Here is a 22784-nt window from a genome sequence, read left to right as displayed (position 1 = left end):
ATGTATCTTTCAGATGGGCATCCAAAAGGTATTAAATTAGTGTTAGAAGAGAGAGGATTATGGAAAAAAGGGTTAAAAAGAATTTGTTCTGAATGCAAAATTCATTTACCCACAAAAAATAATTGCTGTGCTGTTAGAATTCTCTTTTTTCAACTTGATTTTGCTGCACAAAGACCCTTAATTCAAGAAATTATTGAAGATCAAGGTCATAAGATTATTTTTTACCCAAAATTCCATTGTGAATTAAATTTTATTGAACAATTTTGGAATGCAGCAAAACAATTTACGCGAAATAATTGTGATTATACTTTTAAAGGATTGGAGAAAATGGTTCCTGATGCTACTAATACAAATTTGAAAATATGCTAGGCGGAGTTGGAGATTTATGGATGCATATAAGAAAGAATTGAAGGGAATAGAAGCTTTATATGCAGTTAAAAAATATATATCTCACAGACGTATTCCAAATAATGTAATTAACGTATAAATAACAATATTAATAAATTTATAATATGTAAGTCAAATGCATTTATATATCAAATTACGTGATATCTATATGGTTGAAAATTTGGCCACTTTTTTGCATATTACCTGACTTTAGACTGTGCACACTATACTTATTTTATTTATTTTGATGATAGTTTTTTTTTTCTGCCTTTTTATAATACAGTATATTTTGGTTCTGCAAAAATTACCTTCTTGACTCTCTTGATCCGATCAAAATATGCATTGATTATGTATAACAACCATATATTCTTTTCTTGTCTCAAAACGCAGTATTAAACAAAAAAGAAATATTTTGAATATTTAATAAAAATAACTTGTTAAAAACTTTGTTCTCTTAATGTTTAATATAAAATATTACTGCATTATTTCTTCATTAAATCTATTTTATTAATATTGATGTCTTACAAAAAGATTCTTTGAAAAAATATGTGTTAATGTTTAATTTTCAGATCAAGAAAAGAATATGGTTATCATACATAATCATGCATTTTGACCAAATCAAGAAAGTAATATGAGGAGGGTAATTTTTGGAATCCTAATTTTTCCCAGCTTCACCATCAAAAAAACTTAGGCACGTGACCGTAAAAATATTTGTCACATTGTCACTCCTCCGGCTGTTTATATATATCTGAGGGACTTGTTTTTTCGAGTAAGTAAAAAATTATTCGTCACGCCCTTATTCGTCACTGTTTATTTTCACGTGTTAGTGCATAACGCCGTAATGCGGGCCAAACCCGATGGTGTAGCTGGGATCCTATTAAAGATCACGTGGAGTGAAAATTTGTCATTATGATCTTGAATGGAAAAAATGATTATCTACATATACACGCAATATAAAGGCTTCCTTTGATCAAATCAACTACAGAAGCTTTTTTTTTGTTGAATTAAACAATATGGTAGAGTGCTTTATCTCTTTATCTCTGTTCTAGTTTGACATTCCGAAAATGTCGTTCTCAATGTATAGACCTATGTATGTCAGGCAGGTGCAATCACGACCACTTCAGAAATTAAAGATGTTACGAAAATGGAACGAATAGGTTGGTTTTTGTTTAATTTAATATTTAGATATTTTGTTTTTAAGACCAAAAATCAACTTTTCTTAGGTGCTCATTCGCACATTCGGGGTCTTGGTCTTGACGATTCATTGGAACCTCGACAAGTTGCACAAGGCATGGTGGGCCAAATTAAAGCCCGAAAAGCAGCAGGAGTGATTCTGCAAATGATTAAGGAGGGTAAAATTGCAGGCCGGGCTATTCTCATGGCTGGCCCACCAGGGACTGGTAAAACTGCTATCGCAATGGGTAAGTCTCGTATTAATACCTGAGAGGAGAAGACACATTTCACTCGAAAAATAAATACTTTTTATTATTTTAGGAATGGCACAAGCGTTGGGCAAAGATATACCTTTTACAATGCTTGCTGCTTCTGAAATTTTTTCCCTTGAAATGTCAAAGACTGAGGCGCTCACACAAGCTTTTAGACGTTCAATCGGAGTACGTATAAAAGAGGAAGCTGAAATAATTGAAGGCGAAGTCGTTGAAATCCAAATCGATCGATCAATCACAGGGGTAAGTAATTTATTATTGAAAATTAATCGTCATATATTTATAATTATTAACTTTTTTCAACTTATCAAGGGTAATAAAACTGGGAAGATAACTCTTAAGACAACAGACATGGAAACAATATTTGAATTGGGACATAAAATGATAGATGTATTAAACAAAGAAAAGGTTTTGGCTGGGTAATATCTATAAACAGGATGGGATAATTTTCGATGAAATATTTATATTTATTTATAAATTGTAGTGACGTTATCACTATCGATAAATCATCGGGAAAGATCTCTAAATTGGGTAGATCGTTTACTCGAGCTAGGGACTATGATGCAATGGGTGCTGATGTAAAAAAATATTTCGTTTATCAAAGATGAATCTTGAAAATTATGTACATATATTTCCTTCATATAAACATAATCAAATCTTCAATAATGAATATAGACTAGATTTGTTCAATGCCCCGAAGGCGAATTGCAAAAACGTAAAGAAGTGGTTCACACAGTATCACTGCATGAGATCGATGTGATAAATAGTCGAACACAGGGATTTTTAGCTTTGTTCTCTGGTAATAAGAAAATTTATATCAATGGACATATTTTAAAAACTTACTAATATTTTTGTTAGGTGATACTGGCGAGATTAAGCCTGAGGTTCGAGACCAAATAAATACGAAAGTTACCGAATGGAGAGAAGAAGGAAAGGCCGAAATTATTCCCGGTGTAAGTAAAAATATTGATGAAATTTTCACCTGCTAATAAAATTAGAAATCATAATTACTTATATTACTTTTTTATTTTTTATAGGTACTTTTTATTGATGAGGTTCATATGCTTGATATTGAATGTTTTTCATATCTGAATCGTGCGTTAGAGGATGAAAGAGCGCCGGTCGTCATTATGGCATCCAATCGCGGTATTACAAGAATTCGAGGTACTAAGTATAAGAGCCCACATGGGATTCCAATTGATTTGTTAGATCGATTATTGATCATTAGTACAATACCATATGATGACAATTCGATCAAACAAATTCTAACCATTAGGTAAGACATTTAAAAATTGCTTTATTTATTTGCTCATTTTAACATATTTATATCCAAAACCAAAGATGTCAAGAAGAAGATGTAACAATGACTGAGGAAGCACGTGATATATTAACAAAAATAGGAATGGAGACCTCGTTAAGATACGCAATACACTTGATTACGGCTGCTCATCTTGTAGCTAAAAAAAGAAAGGTAACTGCAAAAGGTTATGATTCATTTTCAGTTTTATATAAAACATTAACACTAGCCTGGACATATATTATAGGCGAGTAGTGTCGATGTTGTTGACATAAGACGCGTTTATAGATTGTTCTTGGATGAAAAAAGATCTGTTAATTACTTGAGAGAATTTCAAGAACAATACATGTTTAATGAAATTCCTGTTGAAATGGAAGGCGTAGAAAACACTATAGTTACAGAAAATACTGATGCGATGGAAACTTAGTCTTTGTAATTTTATTTTATATCAATTGGCTGTGAGACTTTAGATTATAGAAATTAAAAATTTTTTTTGCAAAACGATATATTATTATTTAAGTTACATATTTTATAAACTTTATATAACCAATTGCCTCCAAAAGTCAATCAATTACAAAGTTTGCGTTTATTCGTCTTCCTCTTCCTCTTTACCTGCAAGAATAAATCAAGGAAATTTGTTTAATAACCGCAAAAAAATTATTAATACAGTGCTCTTAATATAATTTACCCTTAATAGCGGAGCGTTGACGTTTCCTCTTTACACGACCAGGACGTCCACCACCTATAAAAAGTTACGAATGTGAGAAATTATAACTAAATATATTAAATAATATATATGATAAATTACCATAAGGCGAAGTGAGGGCAAAATCGATATGTTTCTGAGAGTCGAGGCTAAATCGAAATAATAAACAAACAGTAAATAAACGAATAAATAGCGTTAAATGACAATATTACTTAAACCAATGATTATTATAGTACTTACCGAACAATAAAACTTGGAATATTGACTATTTGCTTACCAACACTATTTGAAACACTTAGGATTACCAACCTCATTGTTATAAAATAAATTATATAAATTCATACGTACCGAATATGGCGTTGTCTGATTAGAACACGAGCATGATGAATTGATTTAGCTAAACCCAATTTAAAAACTTGAGTTTGTAATCTTCTTTCCAAAAAATCTTCTATTTTCAAAGCCAAAACATAATCAAGTTTCATCTTAGTTTCATCCAATACTCCAATCCTGACTAGTCTTCTAATCAAGGCATTTCCTTCAAATAAACGACGAGGGTCCTTATCATCTAATGTTAATAATTCACGAGCAGCACGACGAATGTTTGAAAGTGTGTATGCTACACGCCAAATTTCACGTTTGTTCCGAAGACCATATTCACCGATTAGTCGAAGTTCTTGATCAATTCGTTCTTTTTCGAAAGGACGACGAGGAACCTTGTACGTTTTTGAGCCTATTTAAAGAAACGAGAAAAAATTGGTAAAGCCATATTCCACTTTTGAAATCTCACTCGTATGCTAATGTAGGCAACAAGGTTAAGATTTTCGAAATCTGAAATTGTGGAAGGCTTTCCAAATGATGCACTTAGCAACAAGTATGATCCACACTTATCCCAACTTTTTTAAAAAATGGAAGTGAATGGTGGATCATAACTCTTTACGTTCGTTCGTGTCCAGAGAGATTGCTGTATCTCTCTTCTATGAAACTTTCCCATATAATACTTTAATTAAATTTTACTTATTATGAATTCAATAATCAATATCTAAATGAAATCGCTGACACATTAAATTGGCACATTTCTAATCAACAAAAAGGATATCTCGTTTATAAATATTCGATCGACTATATCTTCAATACTTTGACAAAAAAAAAATTTTATCTGATACATTTACGAAAAATCCACTTGATAATATAACAAATATTAGGAAAGTCTCATAAGAATACAATTCCTTGCGGCTCCAGGCATTATTAATAAGTTTTGAAGAATCTAGGATATACCCGTCTGAAAAAAAGGAGGATATCTTTATTCTCAAAAAAAATTTTTTTAAAAAAAAAATTTTTGATAAAGTCACGTGTATCCGGCCAATCACAACGTAACGATGTAAAAATTTTTTGATTAAAAATTTATTTTCATCCTTACTTTCACTAAAAAACCAACCATTGTGAGTTTTAGTTGAAAATTTGAAATTAGTTTCCTGTTGACCCAAATAGTAAGGTTAATTATCGATTTAATTACTTTCACAAGATATACAAAATTTGACAGTTACTGATATTAATAATTTATTTATATCGATTAATAATTACTCAATAGAATTAAAAATGCCGCACTCTTATGGTATCCGCGCCCGTACGCGCTATATGTTTTCTCGTAAATTCCGCGAGACTGGATCTATTAGGCTCTCAACCTACCTTAAAACGTATAAAGTTGGCGATATTGTTGATATTAAAGCCAACGGCGCTGTCCAAAAGGGTATGCCCCACAAATTTTATCATGGGTAATATAATTTGGGATATCATCTTTTTTATATACAATTTTAAATAAAAAATGCTGATTCTTATTTATTTAAACAGTCGCACCGGGATCATTTACAATGTAACAAAATCTGCTGTTGGTGTAATAATTAACAAAGTTGTTGGCAACCGTTATATTGAAAAGCGGGTTAATGTTAGAATTGAGCATATTAAGCATTCGAAATGCAGAGATGATTTCTTGCGACGTGTTAAGGAAAATGCGATCAAAAAGAAAGAAGCTAGAGCTAAAGGAGGTAGGAAAGATTACAAAGATTCTCATCTAAATCTAGTTTTTTTTTAACCTTTAAAATTTTATGAATGTAGAAAAGGTTAATCTTAAAAGACAACCCGAAGGTCCTCGAAAATCTCATTTTGTCTCTACTAATAAGAATATGCCGACCACAATCACTCCAATCCCGTATGAAACTCTTGTTTGATAACAACCTCATTATTATTACCCGTCCATTGATAATGACCGATGGTAATATTGTAGTCAAAATAGAAGACAATTAATCATGATTTTAATGTTTTATACTGTATGCCCGAAAAGTAGTAGTAGCTTAGCTTGTATTAAAATCTTTAAATTACATAAATTATAAATTAATGCCTATGTCACGTGATACGAAATTTATAAATTTCGCTTTTTTGTGTTTACCGCGCTTCTGTATATAAACTTCACATGGAAGAACAAATTCTTTTAACTGAAGACATTGTCGCGGAAAATACAAGTACTTCAAGTATCTCTCCGAAAGAACAAACAGTTTCGGAAGTAGACCAAAGCTTTTTTACGTTAAAAAACAAATTCGAAGGTATTCGGCATTCTCTATAAAATTGTTTTTAAAAAAGCTCAAACTAACGTAATTTATCATAAAGACATTATTAAAGACTTTAAACTTCAAGAATCTGTACCAATTTCTATTGTCTCTTTTATTGGATTTTCTCAGTCTGAAACAACAACAAATCTTCATTCTATAGCAAATGCTATCGTAGAAAAAAATGTGTTTGGGCAGGTATAAACTCACAGTTTTGACTATTATCAATGATAACACAATGTTAAAAAAGGTATTACAATTCATCTATAGATATCTAATGAAAAAGTTAATCATAATCGACCGAAAGGAGCAATTTTACTGATATCAAACGGAAACAATGTAAGAGTGTCTAATTCGGTTATAATAATTTGTAATTTAATCTTTTATTTATTTGCAGTGTGGTCTATGGATGTATTGCGATGCGACGAAAAATATTGTGTATTTACTTATCGATTCAGTTAAAGAGAGCGAGACTTTGTTACAACTTTGGGGAAGTTCCCAGTTAACAATTGAGAATGAGGTAAGTTTTTGGCGTGTAAAATTGTTATTATAACATGATATTAATTAGAATTTGCTTGTTCGTAATTATAAAGCAAGATTTTCAAGATTGGATATGGAAACACGAACACATTTATTTACGAATGCTCGTGTTTATGTTCATGCTGTCTCATGTAGTATTGGTATGTAAAGTCTTTCATTTATACTTGAAAACTATTCTTTTGTGATTATTTGATTTTTCTAGTTATTTACGTCATGTATAATCTTTAGTTAACACAACCAATATCCAAACTAGATGGAAATATGATTACTCTTCTCAGAACAATGTACTCTGTCAAAAAACATATTTTACCTCATGCAACGAATTTCATGAATTTATGCTGGCAGAGTTTTGGAATACCATCTCCTTATGGATCATATTCTATTGGCGGATACAGCGGAAGAGCATGGACAGCGCAGGGTGGAGTAACAGCACCTGGACGTTGTGTCCCTTTCCTTCTCTTTTTGTTCCAAGATGTAATCAAAAATATTTTATTCATCAGGAAAATATTTTATTTTATTTATATATAAATTTTATTTTGTATTTATTTATTTCTATGATAGGTACAATTGTCTGTTTCTTCAATTGACGGACACAAAACAGACTCTAATCATGATAAGGTAATAAGCATACTTATAGTTAGATATTTAGGTCACTATATTCATTTAACTTTGATTGTATATATAGGCACCTTCGGGCAGTATTAAAAGAATTAAAGAAGCTTTACAAGCTCGTATCCGCTTCTTGTTTCGTGCGTGTCATCTCATGCAAACTAGTGATATACATGCACCTTTCGACGGGTATGTTATTTATTATAGCGTATTAAATATTCTATTAGAAGTGCATTAATTACATACATTATATACTTTTAGTCGTCAATTATTTACTCTTCCTCCGCCTTCCTCTCAATTTTTTGTGCATTTAATTACACGTGGTTCTACAGGCAATTTATTATCATCTGATTCAACCACTACTCTAATGTCTAAAACTAAAAGTTGTCAAGAGAACCAAGTTGATATTGATTCTTTATTAAGAAAAAGAAAGTTAGAGTCTCGAGGTGCAGAACATTTTGAAATTAAATTATTGAGAGAATTCGCACATGGTTGGATTAAATGGTCTGCTACTGGTTACCCGAGAAGTTTTGTTAAGCGCGGGATGCCATCAAGTGAGGTGTGTATATATTAATTAATTAAATAACGCAATGTTTTTATATTTACGAAAATTATTTTTAATAGCTCCCTGATGTTAACCAATGGATGTCCGGATGTATAGCTTTACAAGAGTTATTATTTGGGCAACTCGGAAAAGAAATTTTAGATCGAAAAGAACGAAAAAGTTTTAGTGCTGTTGATGATATTCTACAGAGACGTTTGAAAGACTGTTTGCAAGTGAACAATCGATTTTCAGCTGGGCAAGTACCAAATCTTGAAAATCAAATTAATATTTACAATTTCCCTAACGACTATATCGATTCACAGACATTGTGCTCAGGCTTTGAGAAAAGCTATCGGCATTTATTTATTAGAATCCCCTGCTTACTACACTAAACAATATCATGAAATGAAGGTAAATGATTATTATTACTTTTCTTTCAAAAGAACGAATACGAATACGATGTATTTTTATTACAAAAGCTAGAACATGCCATGCGGGTTTTCATATCATCTACACGTGGTCCATGTGTTCAGGATTTTGCTCAAAAATTAAAGATCGAATGCCAAAACATTTGGGAAAACGGAAGACAAAAAAGTGAGAAAGACGGGCATATAAAAAGTCATGATTATGTGTCTGGAGTAAGTGTATATTTATTTGCTTTAAGATGAGTGATCATATTTTAGAATTTTTTTACTTTTATCTAAAATAATAATTTTTTTTTTCATTTTAAAATCTGTAAGATAGATTATGAAACAGATAATAATAATGTTAACACGAAATATACTAAAAAAAAATATAGATCATAGTCATAGTAATATACTGATGATGATGACGATGATAAATGTTCATTACTATGTCACTTCTTCATAAATTAAATTTCTTTTATATAGTTTACTATTTTCAAAATGATACGGTCTATTGTAATTTTGGTAAGGCCTCGTATTTTTGGTAGAGTTCCTAGGCATTAAAGTCTCCACTTCCTCTTCAGTTGATAAACTTTGAATTATTAAATATATTTCGCTATTATTACTATTATACGGAGTCAATAATTCCGAAGAATTATCAAGTTCTTTCGTATTATAATCTTCATTGTCCTTATTGACTTCTTTATCCAGCTGGGTATCAAGTTCAATAAGTTCCTGGATAGTTAAACTTTCCCCTTCTTTGATTTCGGCATCATAAGAAATTGTTTTACACTTCATTTCAGCTTCTTTACGCAGAACATGATCGATTTCAACCGCCGAAAAGAATGCGACAGACTAAAAAAAGGAAACATCAAACCTTAAAACTATTAAACCACTAACTTTCTACAATCATTATTTTACTTACCAGAGGTAGATCATTTATTCCCAACATATAACTGAACATAGCACGAGTCCAAAAATTGCTTATCTGAAGAGCTAAAGCTGCTCGATGACTGTCTTCTTCTTTAACAAGGAACCTAACTTCGTCATGGACGGATAACATGAATCTTCCATTTATATTATATTTTGTCATTATATATTGCATGGAAACTATTAGTAAATGGAGATAATCAACCCCAGATGATTGAACAACCCAATTTATTCGAGAAGTCATATAATTTTTATTAACAACATTTTCTTTTAATGCGTCAGTTATACCACATTTTAATACTGGTGTTTTAGGATCACTATTTGTCGCAATCTCTTCCAGGCTGTTAAACATATAACTTTCACTACCGCCATGCCAAAAAGTGTAGTTTTTATTAATATACTTTTTACCTTTCGTACGGGAATATAGCGCAGTTGCACGCTCTGAAGCTTCAGAATCCTTTATTGTCTCATTAAATTGTTTCAATAATCGAACCGCAAATTTCAGCCCAGCTCCATAGATTCGTCCATAATTGAATACTTTAGCATCAGAACGAGAAATGTTCAAAATACTTGCGGTTCTGGAATGAAGGTCTGTGCCAGCAGATTTGTTGCCTTGTAGTGTCATCCAACCCATTGCAGTTGCACCATGAAATCCAAATTGCGAATCTCCTATCAAACTTGCTATCCATAACTCTTCAGAATCAACATCAGCTCCAACAAATTTATACCCCTCAGGAGCTTGAATGATTGCTTTGAGTTCTGATCCTATCCTATTTTTCTTCACGTTACTAGCTGTCATCCACGTTTTTTCGACAGCACGACGAGTTACAGTCCCCATTGTTACGGTCTGTGGTATAATCATTCCAATTGCCTTATCAGTTTTATCAAATCCCAAATCCGTAATTTCGGGATGATCATCATATACGACCATCTGGCTCCTTATTCTATCTCGAGAACTTATCCAATAAGAACAAGTTGCATTCATCTGAAGAGCATCTTTCGCTACTTCATGTTCGGAACTTAAAACACCTTTTTCAAATGAGGTAATATAATGTTTCGCAAGAGGTGATCCACAACGTGCCTCCTCACCGTCTTTATGTGGAATACGATAGTATATACCATCTTTATCATTAGCAAATAGTTCTACATCATTATTTAATGACTTTGATTTCGTATTCAATTTGTTTCTTTTTGAAGGTTTCTCATTAAGTTCATTAAGTTCATTAAGTTGAACTTTAGAATCTTTTACCTCGTCATTAAATTCACATGCTTTCACATTTGTTTGATAATCACCGTCTTTAGGTACTCTATACATCCATCCATATTTTCTCGAATAATATACTGGAAAATCATGCCATTTTAATCTCAATAATAAAGGCGCAATAAGAGATTTAGTAGTTACTTTAACCTTGCGTTTCTTATTACAATAAATGTCACGATACCACATTGGAAGATCTGGAAGTTTTTTCACACGTGAAGGATATGTCCAGTCTAATTGTTTTAACCAATGATCATCCTTTATCGACTCAGGACTTAATTTAACAGCTTTATTAGCGAGTAGTTCCAATCTAGTTTCAATTGCGTCACGTTGTTTTTGATAGACTTCTTCAGCAGTTTGTAAATACATGTCCCAATCTTTGGATGTGGTTAAAAACATATTCCCCATTTCTAGCATACCTGCAAATGATGCAGGATGTGGACATACTTTTAAAAACCGCGGTAACACTTTTTTGAAAACTTGAAACGTTGCTAGAACATCACTTGCACAATAGGTAATCAAATGCCGTAAATTTTTTTCGATTATTATATCTTCTAAAGTTCCGTTAACAAAAAATTCTTTCCTGATCGATTTGTCTACTTCGCCTTCGCAATATAATTTGTAAACATTACGAAGATTGTTTGTTGAACTAACATCATATATTGACTGAAAATATTTTTTATCATCAAGATAACTTGTATCGCTTTTTTCCAAAGCCTTGTCATATTTAATCCAAGTTGAACGCTGTCGTGCACATAATCCACTAATGGCAACGTGTAAAGCCAGTGTATCTATAAATTTATTATCAGATCTGTTATAATTATATTCTTCCTTGATTCTTGCACGATCAAACGAAATATTATGACCGACTATTATTCGGTCTTTGATCATTCGCCCCATAGGTATTAAATTGCTAATCTCATTATTATCTTCTTTGTTTATCTTAATCTTTTCAGAAGTGGCGATTTTCTCATTGTTTTCGAAGTCCTTTTTAATTTTAAGTAAATGCGGGGATATCCAGGTATACCAAGCGGATGGAGATGCGGCGCATGCAATAAGGCCATAATCACTTTTACTTAATAACGTTTCGACATCAAAACATAATAATTGCTCATTCGGAAATTCAACAGATTCAGGTTTTTTATCACTTTCATAACGGGTCCAACCAGGTTCAATTAACCAATCTTCTTTTAAGGGTATGCCTAAAAGGTCTGAATCAGCGAACCTTTCTGCTAACTCTCTATATTTCTTTGCTTGACTTTCTCCAATATTCCAGAAGTGTTCTGCAATAGAATCTCCGCATAATTTTGGTATTTCAAATTCAGGAACATCAGGAACTTTTTCCGTTTCCTTTCCAAATAGACCTTGTTGTTTCAAATGATCCTTCGCAATAGTAACTTTTTTTTGATCAGGATGTTGACAAGATTGAGGGAAAACTTTATTATGAAGCCAATCTGGCAGCATTTCTACTCCAACTTCATTAATTCTTTCTACAAATTGTTAAAATAAATTATAAAATAATATGGAAGCATTATACGTCATTTCGAAAACAAGTTCTTACTTTGATGTTTTTGAATTTCTTCAGTTATCGAACTTGTACATATTAACCTCTTTTTAAAAGTATATAGTGAAGCTAAAGATTTTTGGCAGGATATTATTGCGGAATGACGCGTCGTTATTGCTAAATTAGACAAAGCTGACAAAGCTTTCATGATTTAAATAAATAATTTTTCCTCAGAAAAAAATGTCGCGAATACTGAACAAACTGTAGATCATTTATTACTCATGATTGATTATCATGACCAATGAAAATAGAATTTATGTAATAAATATTTACGACAAATCATGAACATAATATTCCAACAATTTATGTTTATTCTTCGAAAGAATTGTGAAATTTATATCAAATATATTTATTCTGATGATAATTATTGTTTAATTTCAAATTTCTTCTCCAATAACAAGCATTAGCTTCAATAAATGTTCATCGTTCGCCCATTCCACTCCACTTTCAAGAATTAATCCCTGTAAAACATTTCGGACAATTTCTCTCTTTGATCTTGCATTCGTCAAATTTATTTTTAGTTGTAAAATTTCAGCTTGATTATTTCCTGAACTCTCATAATATTTTGTCATTGGTTTAGAAGTAATTTCATTGATTTGCCTCATCAATATTCTATTTTCTATATGCCGAACTAAATGAAATAGGGGAAATAAATCAATATTATTAAAAATAATAGTTTCTATTAATAAAAAAAAAACAAACCAATAACAGCTTTTTTAAGATTTGTCAACTCATATTGTATACCAAGAAGCTCTTGATGTGATTTCAGAAATCCAGATACGAGGATATCACGATGATTTATCATCTCATTGAGACAACTTTCATAAGATGTCTTGTTTCCTTCGGAAAAAAGAGAAGTCATTATGACTCGCCCTATTTCAGTACTTGAAGATATAAATTAATGTTATTTATAGCCAAGTATTTAAAGAATAAAGAACAATAAATTACTTTTCTGCAGCTTTATCTTTAACTCGATTTTTTGTATTTAAAGCCGCGTACACAATTTTTTTCTCTTTATTTCGTTCTTCCAAAGAAGTTTCTACGCTTTCTCCGTCAAGATCCGAGGACTCGAAATGTTCTAAACATCTTTTTCTTTGTAAAGTATATTGTAAAACGCGTATTTGTTTCTTTAACAGTTCCAAACGCGTTGCTAATTTTAATATTTCCTCCTCTTTGCAAGTGAAAATAAATTTTTCTTTGTTTGTAGATATTTCTGCGAAGCCAATATTTGCATTCAACGTAGTTTGTAACAGTAAATTAGCAGATTCAATAATAGCTTCCAAAGACATTTTTAACTAAGTAAAAATAAAATTTATACTTTTTATATGCACTCGCTTAATAATATGCAGATCACAAATTATTAATAACTTTATTTAATGACTTATAATTATTTCCCTGTCTTACGGATTGTTTTTCTAACTTTTATGCTGATTGTTTTTGCATCAAGTCCGGATTTATTCCATTCGTTGACACTAAAAATTTACAGCTCACGACCGGAAAAGACTCTTATATCAGATTAGATCAACATCTGAAAGTTGAAAATAAAACAATGTTCTAATTTTTCACGTGAAATCAGGCAAAGAATTGTCGAGATTTAGAATACGAAATTTCTTTTTATATTTTATTATTACAGTAGGTATGAAACGATATTTCTTGATATTTCAATGACTATTATCGGAATTGGACAAGTATTTGCTAATTTCCTTCAAATTTAACATTATAAGCATAAAGATTCTTTAGTTGGAGAATTGGAATAATAGCACTTATTTTTAGGATTAATTGAATTAATTGACTACAAGTACCAGAATTTCCAAAAATTTAGGTAGTACAAGTATAAATCAATTTGTTGATCATTAAATTAGGTAACTTAACATCACCATGTTAACGCGCTTTGGAATGCGCGTCTACGTCAGGGCGCGTTACTGGTAATTTGGAAATTTGATTCTATACAAGTGTTAGAAATTTCGCGTTTAATACGCTTTATCCATAAGAATTCGTATTATGTCTTTATCATACGCTAAAAAAGTTAAAAGGTTGATAATTTGTTTTAATAGTTTGCCATTAACATAGTATGAGAGTACTTTTCAAATTTGTTTATGACTGTTTTATTCCTATACGTACGTCGAAACTAGGAATTATACGATCAAAAAATCTGTTAGATTTTTGTTAGAAGTTTAATTATGATCCTCGTTTTGGTGATTAGCCGTTTAGACTAATAACTCGTGGCAAATTTATTATACAAGTTGTCACTACATTATTATATATCAATTTCATTATAAAAAAATCGAATGTAAAATATTTCTGTCTAATAAATTATTGGCTTAAAGAGATGCTCAAATCGGCTTGTATTACTAATTAGGTGTAGAATGAAACAGTGGCTTAATGTGTAAACTTCGTCTCATGTGTCTAAAACTTGCATTGCATCTTCAACTCTTCCAAATTTTTCTCTCGGTTTATGTTTTGCTCTTCCTGCCTCATTCTCTTTTTCTTCTATTTTTTTCCAATCCTTATATGAAACAGTTCTTATGCCACGTTGATGAAGAATCGGAATTATAACCTTCGATCCATATTTAAAGGTATCGTTTGAAAGCATTGGCTTATCTTGCTTAATATCTGATACAATAACTTCTGCTGTCTCATACGCGTCATACATTGTTGTTGCTATAACACCCTGGGGACCACGTTTTAACCATCCAGCGACATACAAACCCGGTTGCTTTAATCATAAATGAAGTAATAATCATCATTTGAACGACATTAAAAAACATATTTTAATAAATTCAAGTATACCTCATTATTATCATTGTCCAATATTTTCCCCTTATGATTAGGGACAATACCTTTATTTTCATCAAAAGATAAACCTTCTAGGGGTATACTCTTATATCCTACACTTTTAAGGACAAGACCTGTTTCTAATTCTTCCATTTCTCCAGTTGGAACAGCAATGCGATTTTCTAATGGACCTTCTAATCTATTGATATGGAATCTAACTGCACGTACATATTTTGGTCGAGAAGGATCGTCATTTTCATGCGCGATGAATTCATCAGGACTTCTTAAAAATTTGAGTGACCATGATTTATAACCACTAGTATTCTCCATTCCTTTCTCTAATATTTGCATTAATCGTTTCAAAGGACGATCTTTCGAAATTATATCAACATTCGTAGAAAGTTCATTTTTTATCAATTCGAAATCTGTATAAAATTTCGTATTTGGTAAATTCATCATTTCACGAAGTTCTTTGGCAGTAAAAGAAACCTATACTTTATGAATGAATATGAATAAAGGCGGTAAAGGTGGAAATCAAATATTAATTCGACTGATTCTGTGATCATCTACAAAATACCAAACCTGTAGAGGTCCTCTTCTTCCTATAATAATAACATTTCTTATTTGGCTATTTTTGAGTGTTTCCAGAGCGTATTCTGTTATATCAGTTTTGCTCAATTCTACAATATCCGTCAATAATATTCTACTAACATCTAACGCCACATTGCCTTGTCCAATAACTACAGCAGTATCGGAGCAAATTAAATCAGGTTCTAAATCTCGATATTGTGGTAGACCGTTATACCAACCAACAAAAGCTCGTGCAGAAAAAATATTCTTAATAGGTTCATTCTCATTTCTAATACCAAGAGTTTTTTCTTGGCCCGCTCCATATGAAAACACAATTGCATCATACTGTAATTTTAGATCTTTCAACGTGAGGTCTTCACCATACTTAACATTACCGATGAAAGTAAAACGCGAATCTTTTGCAACTTCTTCAAACCTGTTTTGAACGTTCTATTGAATAGAGGTTACCCATGGATATCTGTCTTTGAATTACTTTTAAGTACAATAAATACCTTAACTTCCGGATGATCTGGAGCTACACCGTACCGAACCAGCCCAAATGGAATAGGAAGAGCTTCATACATATCTACTAACGTATTTGGATGTTCTTTCAGCACACGATAGGCCGTGTAAAAGCCCGCCGGTCCACTTCCAATAACAGCTAAATGAAAGGGTGAAGAACTCGTATTAAAAGTAGAATATTTTTTCTTATTCATATGAGATAACGTGTCTTGCAAAATCGGCAAACTCCATAATCTAAACGGTAGAAAAGAGTACGTTTTGAAAAGGTGTTTCGATCGTCCTAACATAATGGACATAAATATTAAATTAGACTAAATCAATTGGAAATATATTAGTGAGATTGCGTGTAACACTGCAAACTGATCAATTTTTACGTAATATATAACAGCAATTAATTCAACATTACCCTATATATGTAAACTATAAAGTTTTTCTACTAGCAATGTCTGCACCACCTACAGCAGGAGCGAACCCTTCAATATATGTACCGCCGGCTGCATTCAATATTCCGCAACCAGGTATACCTAACGTTCCCACACCTGTTTTACCACCACCAGCACCAAAACAGCCGCCATGCACAACACCAAACAACACAATTTATATTAATAATCTTAATGAGAAAATAAAGTTACCAGGTATTAAATATTTGTTAAATATACAGAAAGTTATAGACTTTTAACCTATTTATTATTAGCTCTGAAGAAAGCTTTATCAACCATTTTCGAACAGTATGGTGAAATCTTGGATATAGTTGCGCATAACAACTTTAGAATGCGTGGACAAGCGTTTGTTGTATTTAAAGAACAAGAAAGTGCCACAAATGCAATCAAAGGAGTTCAAGGATTCGCTTTACAGGGAAAGCCAATGGTAACTGATTCGATAATTTATTCTATTTATTATTAGAGCTTTGGAAATTTAGATCTATTTGTCTTTTTTAGGTCATCCAATACGCGAAAACAAAATCGGATGCTACCGCTATTATCGATGGAACTATTGAAGAACATAAACGCCAAAGATTAGAGACCAAAGGTACTTTTGGATTCTGAAATTTAGATTAATGTTTTTAATGAATAATTAATATGTTCGTTCAATTAGAGAAACGCGCCAAAGAACCTCCAACAAAGAAATTTAAAGCAAATAACGCGGCTTCATTTCAGCCTGGAACATCAACTATTCCTGGAGGTATTATATAATTCATCTTCATATCACCTTAAAGAATTCATTTTTAATAGTGAAACATATTTTAATAGCATCGATGTATCATTTTGGACATCAAGTACCAGCAGTCGGCAACATCCCGGACGAATATCTTCCTCCAAACAATATTCTCTTCTTGCAAAACTTGCCAAACGATATAACAGGAGCTGTTCTAACCACATTTTTTGGACAGTATGTTATTCAATTTCTTTCGTTCGTTTGTATTGTTATTTCTCAATTATTAATCTAAAACACGTCAAATAATTATAGGTATTCTGGCTTTAAAGAAGTTCGCTCGATCCATCCAGCGAAGGGTATAGCGTTTGTTGAATATGACACTGAACCACAAGCCATGATTGCCAAAGAGGCTTTATCTAACTATCCTATAGCGCCAGATCACAAACTCAAGATCACATACGCAAAAAAATAAAGGATATTTTAAAGAATAAATCGACAAAGTTTTTGTCTAAATTCTTATCGGGTTGTCGTTATTTTTAGTTTGCAAATTTGCTTGTAATTTAGGAATTTCCACGGAAGTAGGTTGTAGCGGTCGGGTTTTAGGAAGTGACAAGTTATGGGTGACAATTAGATTTTTAATTTCGTCCCCAGTTTGGATGTGACACTATGTGACAAATAATTCTAAAAAACCGGCATGTAATTCTGGCTACCATTTTTTCGGGCGACGCTATATGTTTTTGTTTTTGTAACACTGTAAGATCACATGGATTAATAATTGCCTGAGTGAAACTACTTAACTACTTTCAATCTTAAAAAATTCAACATAAACGGCAAACATGTACGGTAACGTAGGTCTTTCTACACCTCGCGGATCTGGAACAAATGGTTATGTAGTTCGTAACCTCTCTTTTATCAGACCTCGCAAAGATATTCAAATTGAATCTTTAGATGAAGCTAAAGCAAATTCTTCTGCACTTGCTAATCGTAAACCTAATCAAGAAATACTGGATCATGAAAAAAAGAGACAGGTTGAGTTAAAATGTATATCTCTTCAACAGAAACTTGAGGAAGCTGGGTAAATATTAGCTGATATTTTTTAGTATTTTGATAAATTGCTGTTAAATCATTAAATTATTTTTCACAGGAGATCTGAAAAAGAAATCGAAGAAGAAATTGATGCGTTTCGACAATCAATGCTCAAGTCCATTGATATCGTTAAGGATAACAAAAAGTTTGTTATCTATAATACTTTTATAATTGTCAAGTTATATTAGATATCATTAATTAATAATCCATTTAAATTTCATTAGTATACAAGAATATCAGACTCATCATCTCTCTCAAGCTAAGCTTTCGGAGAATGAAAAAATGATGAGAGCTTTAGGTATTAATTCAAAGGATTATGTTGAAGGCGCAGCTTTTGATCGTGACTTACAGGAACAAAAGAAGCGTGAACGAATTGCTCAACGAGACAAAGAAATTGAACAACGTCAGAAAAAATTAGAGGAGCGAGAACATGACTTGAGAGAACGAGAAAAAAAATGGGAGACAAATAGAAATAAAAATGAAAATCAACGCAGTATTCATCGTGAAAGGGACAGACGTTCAATGGAAAAGGATACAGATAAAAAATATCATAATCGACGTGAAAAGAAGTAAGTTTATTAAATTTTAGATTAATGGAGTAATAAAATTTGTTATTAAATCGGATTATTTACAATTCTTTTTTTTAAAAAAGAAATTCAAGTGATAGTGCAACTGACAGCGAAAGTGGCAATACAGAAAGCGATAGTAGCCGAGATAATTACAACAAACGGTATCATACTTCGCATCATGCCAAACAGGAAGATAGTGATACAAACGAAAATATTTCAAGAAGAAAAAAAGATGATTATTCTGACAGAGATTATAATCAAAAAGATCATAGAATGCCCAGATCTCCAAGACGACGTGAAGGATCTTTTACACGTAGGAGAAATCGAGATAGTAGTATTCCTTCTTCTAGGAGATATCGTGACGGAAGCTTATCACCAATTCCAAGAAGAAATCGAGATATTGCTTCCTTTCGAAGATATCGAAATGATAGCTTATCTCCTCCGCGACGAAGACAAAGGAGCCCAAAAGAAATCTCTAAACATTCAGAGAGGAAATCTTCTTTGCGTAGTGTTTCGCCACCTTCATATACACACTACAAAGAAGAAAATGTTCGTTCCCGTTATCGAAATGAATTTGAGACGAGGCGTAATATTTCTAGTTCAGAAAAACGTAATGATGCTTGGGATTATTCCCCACGAAATAATTATAATGAAGATACAGGTTTATCATCAAGACATCATCGATACAATGAAGATGATAGATCTCCTTCACATGATAAATTATCACACAGACGTATTGAAGAACGTAATAATTCTCGTTTTGAAGCTGATAGGGTTCGTAAGATCAGATCGTCGTCAGAAGAAAGTGACTATCACAAAAATAGGAGAAGGAGGAGAAGGAATGATACTAGTGATAGTGAACTAGATGGAGATTATGGTAGAAAAGAATCACGAAAGAATAATGATTATGTTAGCAATTCAAATTCTGATATTGAAGGCGAACATCATTATTCTAAAGATTAAAAAGAACTATTAATTAAATTCACAATTATTAACATTCAATTTTAAAAAGCTTTATTAAACAATTTATAAAAATTTTCTATTTGATAATTTTAATTAATAACTATTGATTGAATTAACTGTTGATATTGCATATCTGCCAAATTGGTTTTGCTTTTGTGGGTCTTTTAACAATTCTTATTCACTTTATTCATGATAAATTTAACATTATCATATTACTATTATTTGCAAAGAGAATGTTAATCAATTAATGTCAAAAAATGATTTTAACAATGTGTAAGTTTGAAAAATAAATGCCCTAAAAAATCAATTAGTCAACTTCCATTTGTACTTTAATTTTCCCATATATACCAAAATCTATTATTTAGTATATCTAGTACTATAATGCAAGGTTCAAGTGTACTGTACTGTACCAGTACAGTTAGTACAGTACGTACAGTACTGTACTCTAACTTTTTTAGTACAGTACATTTTTTGTAATTTTTCTCAAATTTGTTTTTTTGCAAATATTTCACAAACTAATAGACCAATTTGAACAAACATTTTTTTATTTTGTAGAACTACAAAATAAAAAAATTGTATAAATCAGATTACTAGATGTTGAAAATCATAAGAACATAAGAATTGTTTTTGATCTTATTATATAAAATAATATAATATGGTATAAAATAGTACAATATACTTTCCCAACTCTGCTATCATGGTTTTACAGTTTACAGACAATTTTAAAAAAAATATAAAAACATAAATAACATTAATCTGAAAGATTCAGAGTTATGCAATAAGAAATCAATTGAAGAATACTTTAAAAAAAAATTATTTAAAATAAAGATTTTTAGAATTTATATTTATTTGCTAAATAGTCTACAGAAATAACATTTATAAAATTTAATAAAAAAATTGTAATTTCTGTCTAATAGCTTCTAATTTAAAATTGTATTATATAAATAATAGTTATAACATAACCTGATATTCTATATTCTTTTAATTCATATTAGTATATCTATCTTTAATAAATCCATTTTTCTTAAAATTTATTAATATATAGTAAAATTATAAAAAATTTTTATAAAAACTAATATATTGAATTATAGTATAACTTTTTATGATTATCTTTTATATCATTACCTTTTTTTTTAAATTATACTATTGTTTAATTTCAATTAGTTTTATAAGAAAATAATAATTTTACACAAAATATTACAACATATTTCTTTTTTTAAAAATTATTATATAGTAAATTTGTAATTATTTATAATTATATACTTGGAGGTGAAATCTTTCAGAATCTATTTTTTTATTATTAAGAGACAAATCGCCACTCAACCGGAGAATTTTAATAGTGCCGATTTACACAAATTATCGCTAAAAATGGCTAATACTCCTTTTTTACCGGATTGTCATATCATCATGTGATATGATACACAAATTTTAAAGACGGTAATTTATAGTGACAATCCTAGCTAAGCCACTTGCAAAGTTTGAAATCGCTAGAATTTCACGTCTTTGACTTTTCTATGTAAAAACGCAAGATTCTGACGGTAAATTTCCTATTAACCCAAATATTGGATGAAAAATTTTTGAACATTTTTCACTGTAACTAAGCTATATTTGGTTTTTTATTTAGTTTTTAAATCTTTATTTAGCTTTATTTGAATCTTTTTAATATTCACATTCTTTGTTAAACTTGTACAGTTTCTACTAAAACTACATATATATACCTATAGTGCAAGTTTATGAAATATTTTTTTTTGGACATGAAAGTTATTGTATACTGTTTTTTTTCACTTATTGGAAAAAAATTTATAGTAAAGAACAAGAAATTCCAAAAAATTTTTTTATTAATTACAAAGCCCGTAAAATTAATTATAGAATGTCGATCATTTTCTCCTGTTGAATGACGATCTGTCTCTTAATTTATCTCTGATTTCAATCCAATAGAACATTTGTGAATAATATTGATTATCAATTTAAAGTGTTAATATTAAAATTAAAGTAAAAATATAAAAGTATATTTCTTAAATTTAAAATGAAATGCCATTAGAAATATATACTAAATTAATTGAATCAATAACAAAAAGAATTCAAGATGCTATTAATACTAAAAGCAGATATACAAAATAGTAAAAATATTTTATTTAGTTTTTTTTAGTTTTTTTTAAGAAAAAATGCTAAATATTAAATATACATAAATAATACATCAATGATTTTAATAAATATAGTATAATTAAAATAAAACTGATTTATTAAATATTACTAAATTAATATATTATAATAATCTTATAGTAAGTTCATATGATTAATAATTGATAAACATGTATTTTATTAACTAATATTACTATAAATATTATAAGTTTAAGTTACTATATATAAATATTTTAGACTACATTTTCCTAATATTTGTCTGATATATTTAATTTGTATAATTTATACAAAAAGTAAAAATAATTGTATTTGTATATTTTAAGACTTTTATAAAAAATTAAGAGAATTTTTTTATAAACCAACTACAAAAAACGAATATATAAAATATAAGAAACCTTTTTTTATATAGTTTAAAGCTAATGTACTTATTATACTTAAAGATCCTAAAAGTTTAAATTTTACTAATACAGTCTAACCTCGATATACCGATAGTTTATATACCGATAATTGATATATACATATGAATATTCTTTGTCCCATTTCACAACTAATAGAAAAACTTCATTATACCAATATTATATATTGTTTTACGATATAACATATACCGATGCAATTTTTTTATCCCTTAATAAGTAATATATAGTAGTATATACCGATAATCCAAGTTTAATACACCAGCATATAATACTAACTTTTTTGCTCAATGTGTCATGTTTTA

General features: G+C 30.4%; 9 protein-coding genes across 11 annotated transcripts; 6 read left to right on the top strand and 3 right to left on the bottom strand.

The window, feature by feature from the left end:
- OCT59_004152 (uncharacterized protein) lies at positions 1–369 on the top strand (the record flags this gene model as incomplete). Its single annotated transcript, XM_066148103.1, has 1 exon — positions 1–369. One exon carries the CDS (start codon positions 1–3, stop codon positions 367–369), a length of 369 nt encoding a protein of 122 aa, XP_065996737.1.
- Positions 370–1329: 960 nt separating this feature from the next.
- Positions 1330–3694, top strand: OCT59_004151 (RuvB-like 2). Its single transcript, XM_066148102.1, has 11 exons — positions 1330–1403; positions 1487–1544; positions 1611–1808; positions 1882–2075; positions 2145–2251; positions 2317–2410; positions 2508–2631; positions 2691–2785; positions 2870–3108; positions 3174–3303; positions 3377–3694. Exons 1-11 carry the CDS (start codon positions 1401–1403, stop codon positions 3554–3556), a joined length of 1422 nt encoding a protein of 473 aa, XP_065996736.1. The 5' UTR covers positions 1330–1400; the 3' UTR covers positions 3557–3694.
- OCT59_004150 lies at positions 3450–5143 on the bottom strand. 2 transcript variants are annotated; one of them, XM_025320273.2, is made up of 6 exons: positions 5057–5143; positions 4184–4565; positions 4076–4117; positions 3938–3984; positions 3818–3871; positions 3450–3741 (listed from the first exon to the last, which is right to left on the bottom strand). In XM_025320273.2, exons 1-6 carry the CDS (start codon positions 5076–5078, stop codon positions 3716–3718), a joined length of 573 nt encoding a protein of 190 aa, XP_025171716.1. In that variant the 5' UTR covers positions 5079–5143; the 3' UTR covers positions 3450–3715. The 2 variants fall into 2 exon arrangements, with proteins under 2 accessions (XP_025171716.1, XP_065996735.1); XM_066148101.1 differs by lacking the exon at positions 4076–4117 and having other exon boundaries at positions 3938–3971.
- An 89-nt stretch (positions 5144–5232) lies between these two features.
- Positions 5233–6254, top strand: OCT59_004149 (60S ribosomal protein eL21). Its single transcript, XM_025320272.2, has 4 exons — positions 5233–5327; positions 5424–5607; positions 5684–5877; positions 5948–6254. Exons 2-4 carry the CDS (start codon positions 5432–5434, stop codon positions 6058–6060), a joined length of 483 nt encoding a protein of 160 aa, XP_025171715.1. The 5' UTR covers positions 5233–5327; positions 5424–5431; the 3' UTR covers positions 6061–6254.
- Positions 6255–6287: 33 nt separating this feature from the next.
- Positions 6288–9168, top strand: OCT59_004148 (uncharacterized protein). Of its 2 annotated transcripts, XM_066148099.1 has the most exons (13): positions 6288–6432; positions 6497–6633; positions 6706–6774; positions 6833–6955; positions 7029–7115; positions 7204–7449; positions 7537–7593; positions 7661–7773; positions 7846–8143; positions 8209–8384; positions 8452–8539; positions 8608–8766; positions 8869–9168. In XM_066148099.1, exons 1-13 carry the CDS (start codon positions 6303–6305, stop codon positions 8932–8934), a joined length of 1749 nt encoding a protein of 582 aa, XP_065996733.1. In that variant the 5' UTR covers positions 6288–6302; the 3' UTR covers positions 8935–9168. The 2 variants fall into 2 exon arrangements, with proteins under 2 accessions (XP_065996733.1, XP_065996734.1); XM_066148100.1 differs by having other exon boundaries at positions 8452–8766.
- Positions 9169–12555: 3387 nt separating this feature from the next.
- On the bottom strand, positions 12556–13638 carry OCT59_004147 (uncharacterized protein). The gene is made up of 3 exons (XM_025320270.2): positions 13233–13638; positions 12987–13168; positions 12556–12915 (listed from the first exon to the last, which is right to left on the bottom strand). Exons 1-3 carry the CDS (start codon positions 13571–13573, stop codon positions 12662–12664), a joined length of 777 nt encoding a protein of 258 aa, XP_025171711.2. The 5' UTR covers positions 13574–13638; the 3' UTR covers positions 12556–12661.
- A 612-nt stretch (positions 13639–14250) lies between these two features.
- OCT59_004146 (uncharacterized protein) lies at positions 14251–16345 on the bottom strand (the record flags this gene model as incomplete). Its single annotated transcript, XM_025320269.2, has 4 exons — positions 14251–15000; positions 15075–15548; positions 15642–16079; positions 16142–16345. The coding sequence occupies 4 exons, from the start codon at positions 16343–16345 to the stop codon at positions 14683–14685; spliced, it is 1434 nt and encodes a 477-aa protein (XP_025171710.1). The 3' UTR covers positions 14251–14682.
- Positions 16346–16593: 248 nt separating this feature from the next.
- Positions 16594–17788, top strand: OCT59_004145 (uncharacterized protein; the record flags this gene model as incomplete). Its single annotated transcript, XM_066148097.1, has 6 exons — positions 16594–16786; positions 16846–17018; positions 17090–17180; positions 17247–17333; positions 17402–17540; positions 17619–17788. The coding sequence occupies 6 exons, from the start codon at positions 16594–16596 to the stop codon at positions 17776–17778; spliced, it is 843 nt and encodes a 280-aa protein (XP_065996732.1). The 3' UTR covers positions 17779–17788.
- Positions 17789–18089: 301 nt separating this feature from the next.
- On the top strand, positions 18090–20024 carry OCT59_004144 (uncharacterized protein). The gene is made up of 4 exons (XM_025308877.2): positions 18090–18381; positions 18451–18537; positions 18617–18961; positions 19045–20024. The coding sequence occupies exons 1-4, from the start codon at positions 18143–18145 to the stop codon at positions 19922–19924; spliced, it is 1551 nt and encodes a 516-aa protein (XP_025171708.2). The 5' UTR covers positions 18090–18142; the 3' UTR covers positions 19925–20024.
- Positions 20025–22784: the final 2760 nt, after the last annotated feature.

This window comes from Rhizophagus irregularis, chromosome 12, assembly GCF_026210795.1.
Source record: "Rhizophagus irregularis chromosome 12, complete sequence".
Taxonomy (NCBI): domain Eukaryota; kingdom Fungi; phylum Glomeromycota; class Glomeromycetes; order Glomerales; family Glomeraceae; genus Rhizophagus; species Rhizophagus irregularis.
The sequence above is the reverse complement of the archived record's forward strand: the minus strand, read 5'-3'. Positions and strand labels throughout refer to the sequence as shown.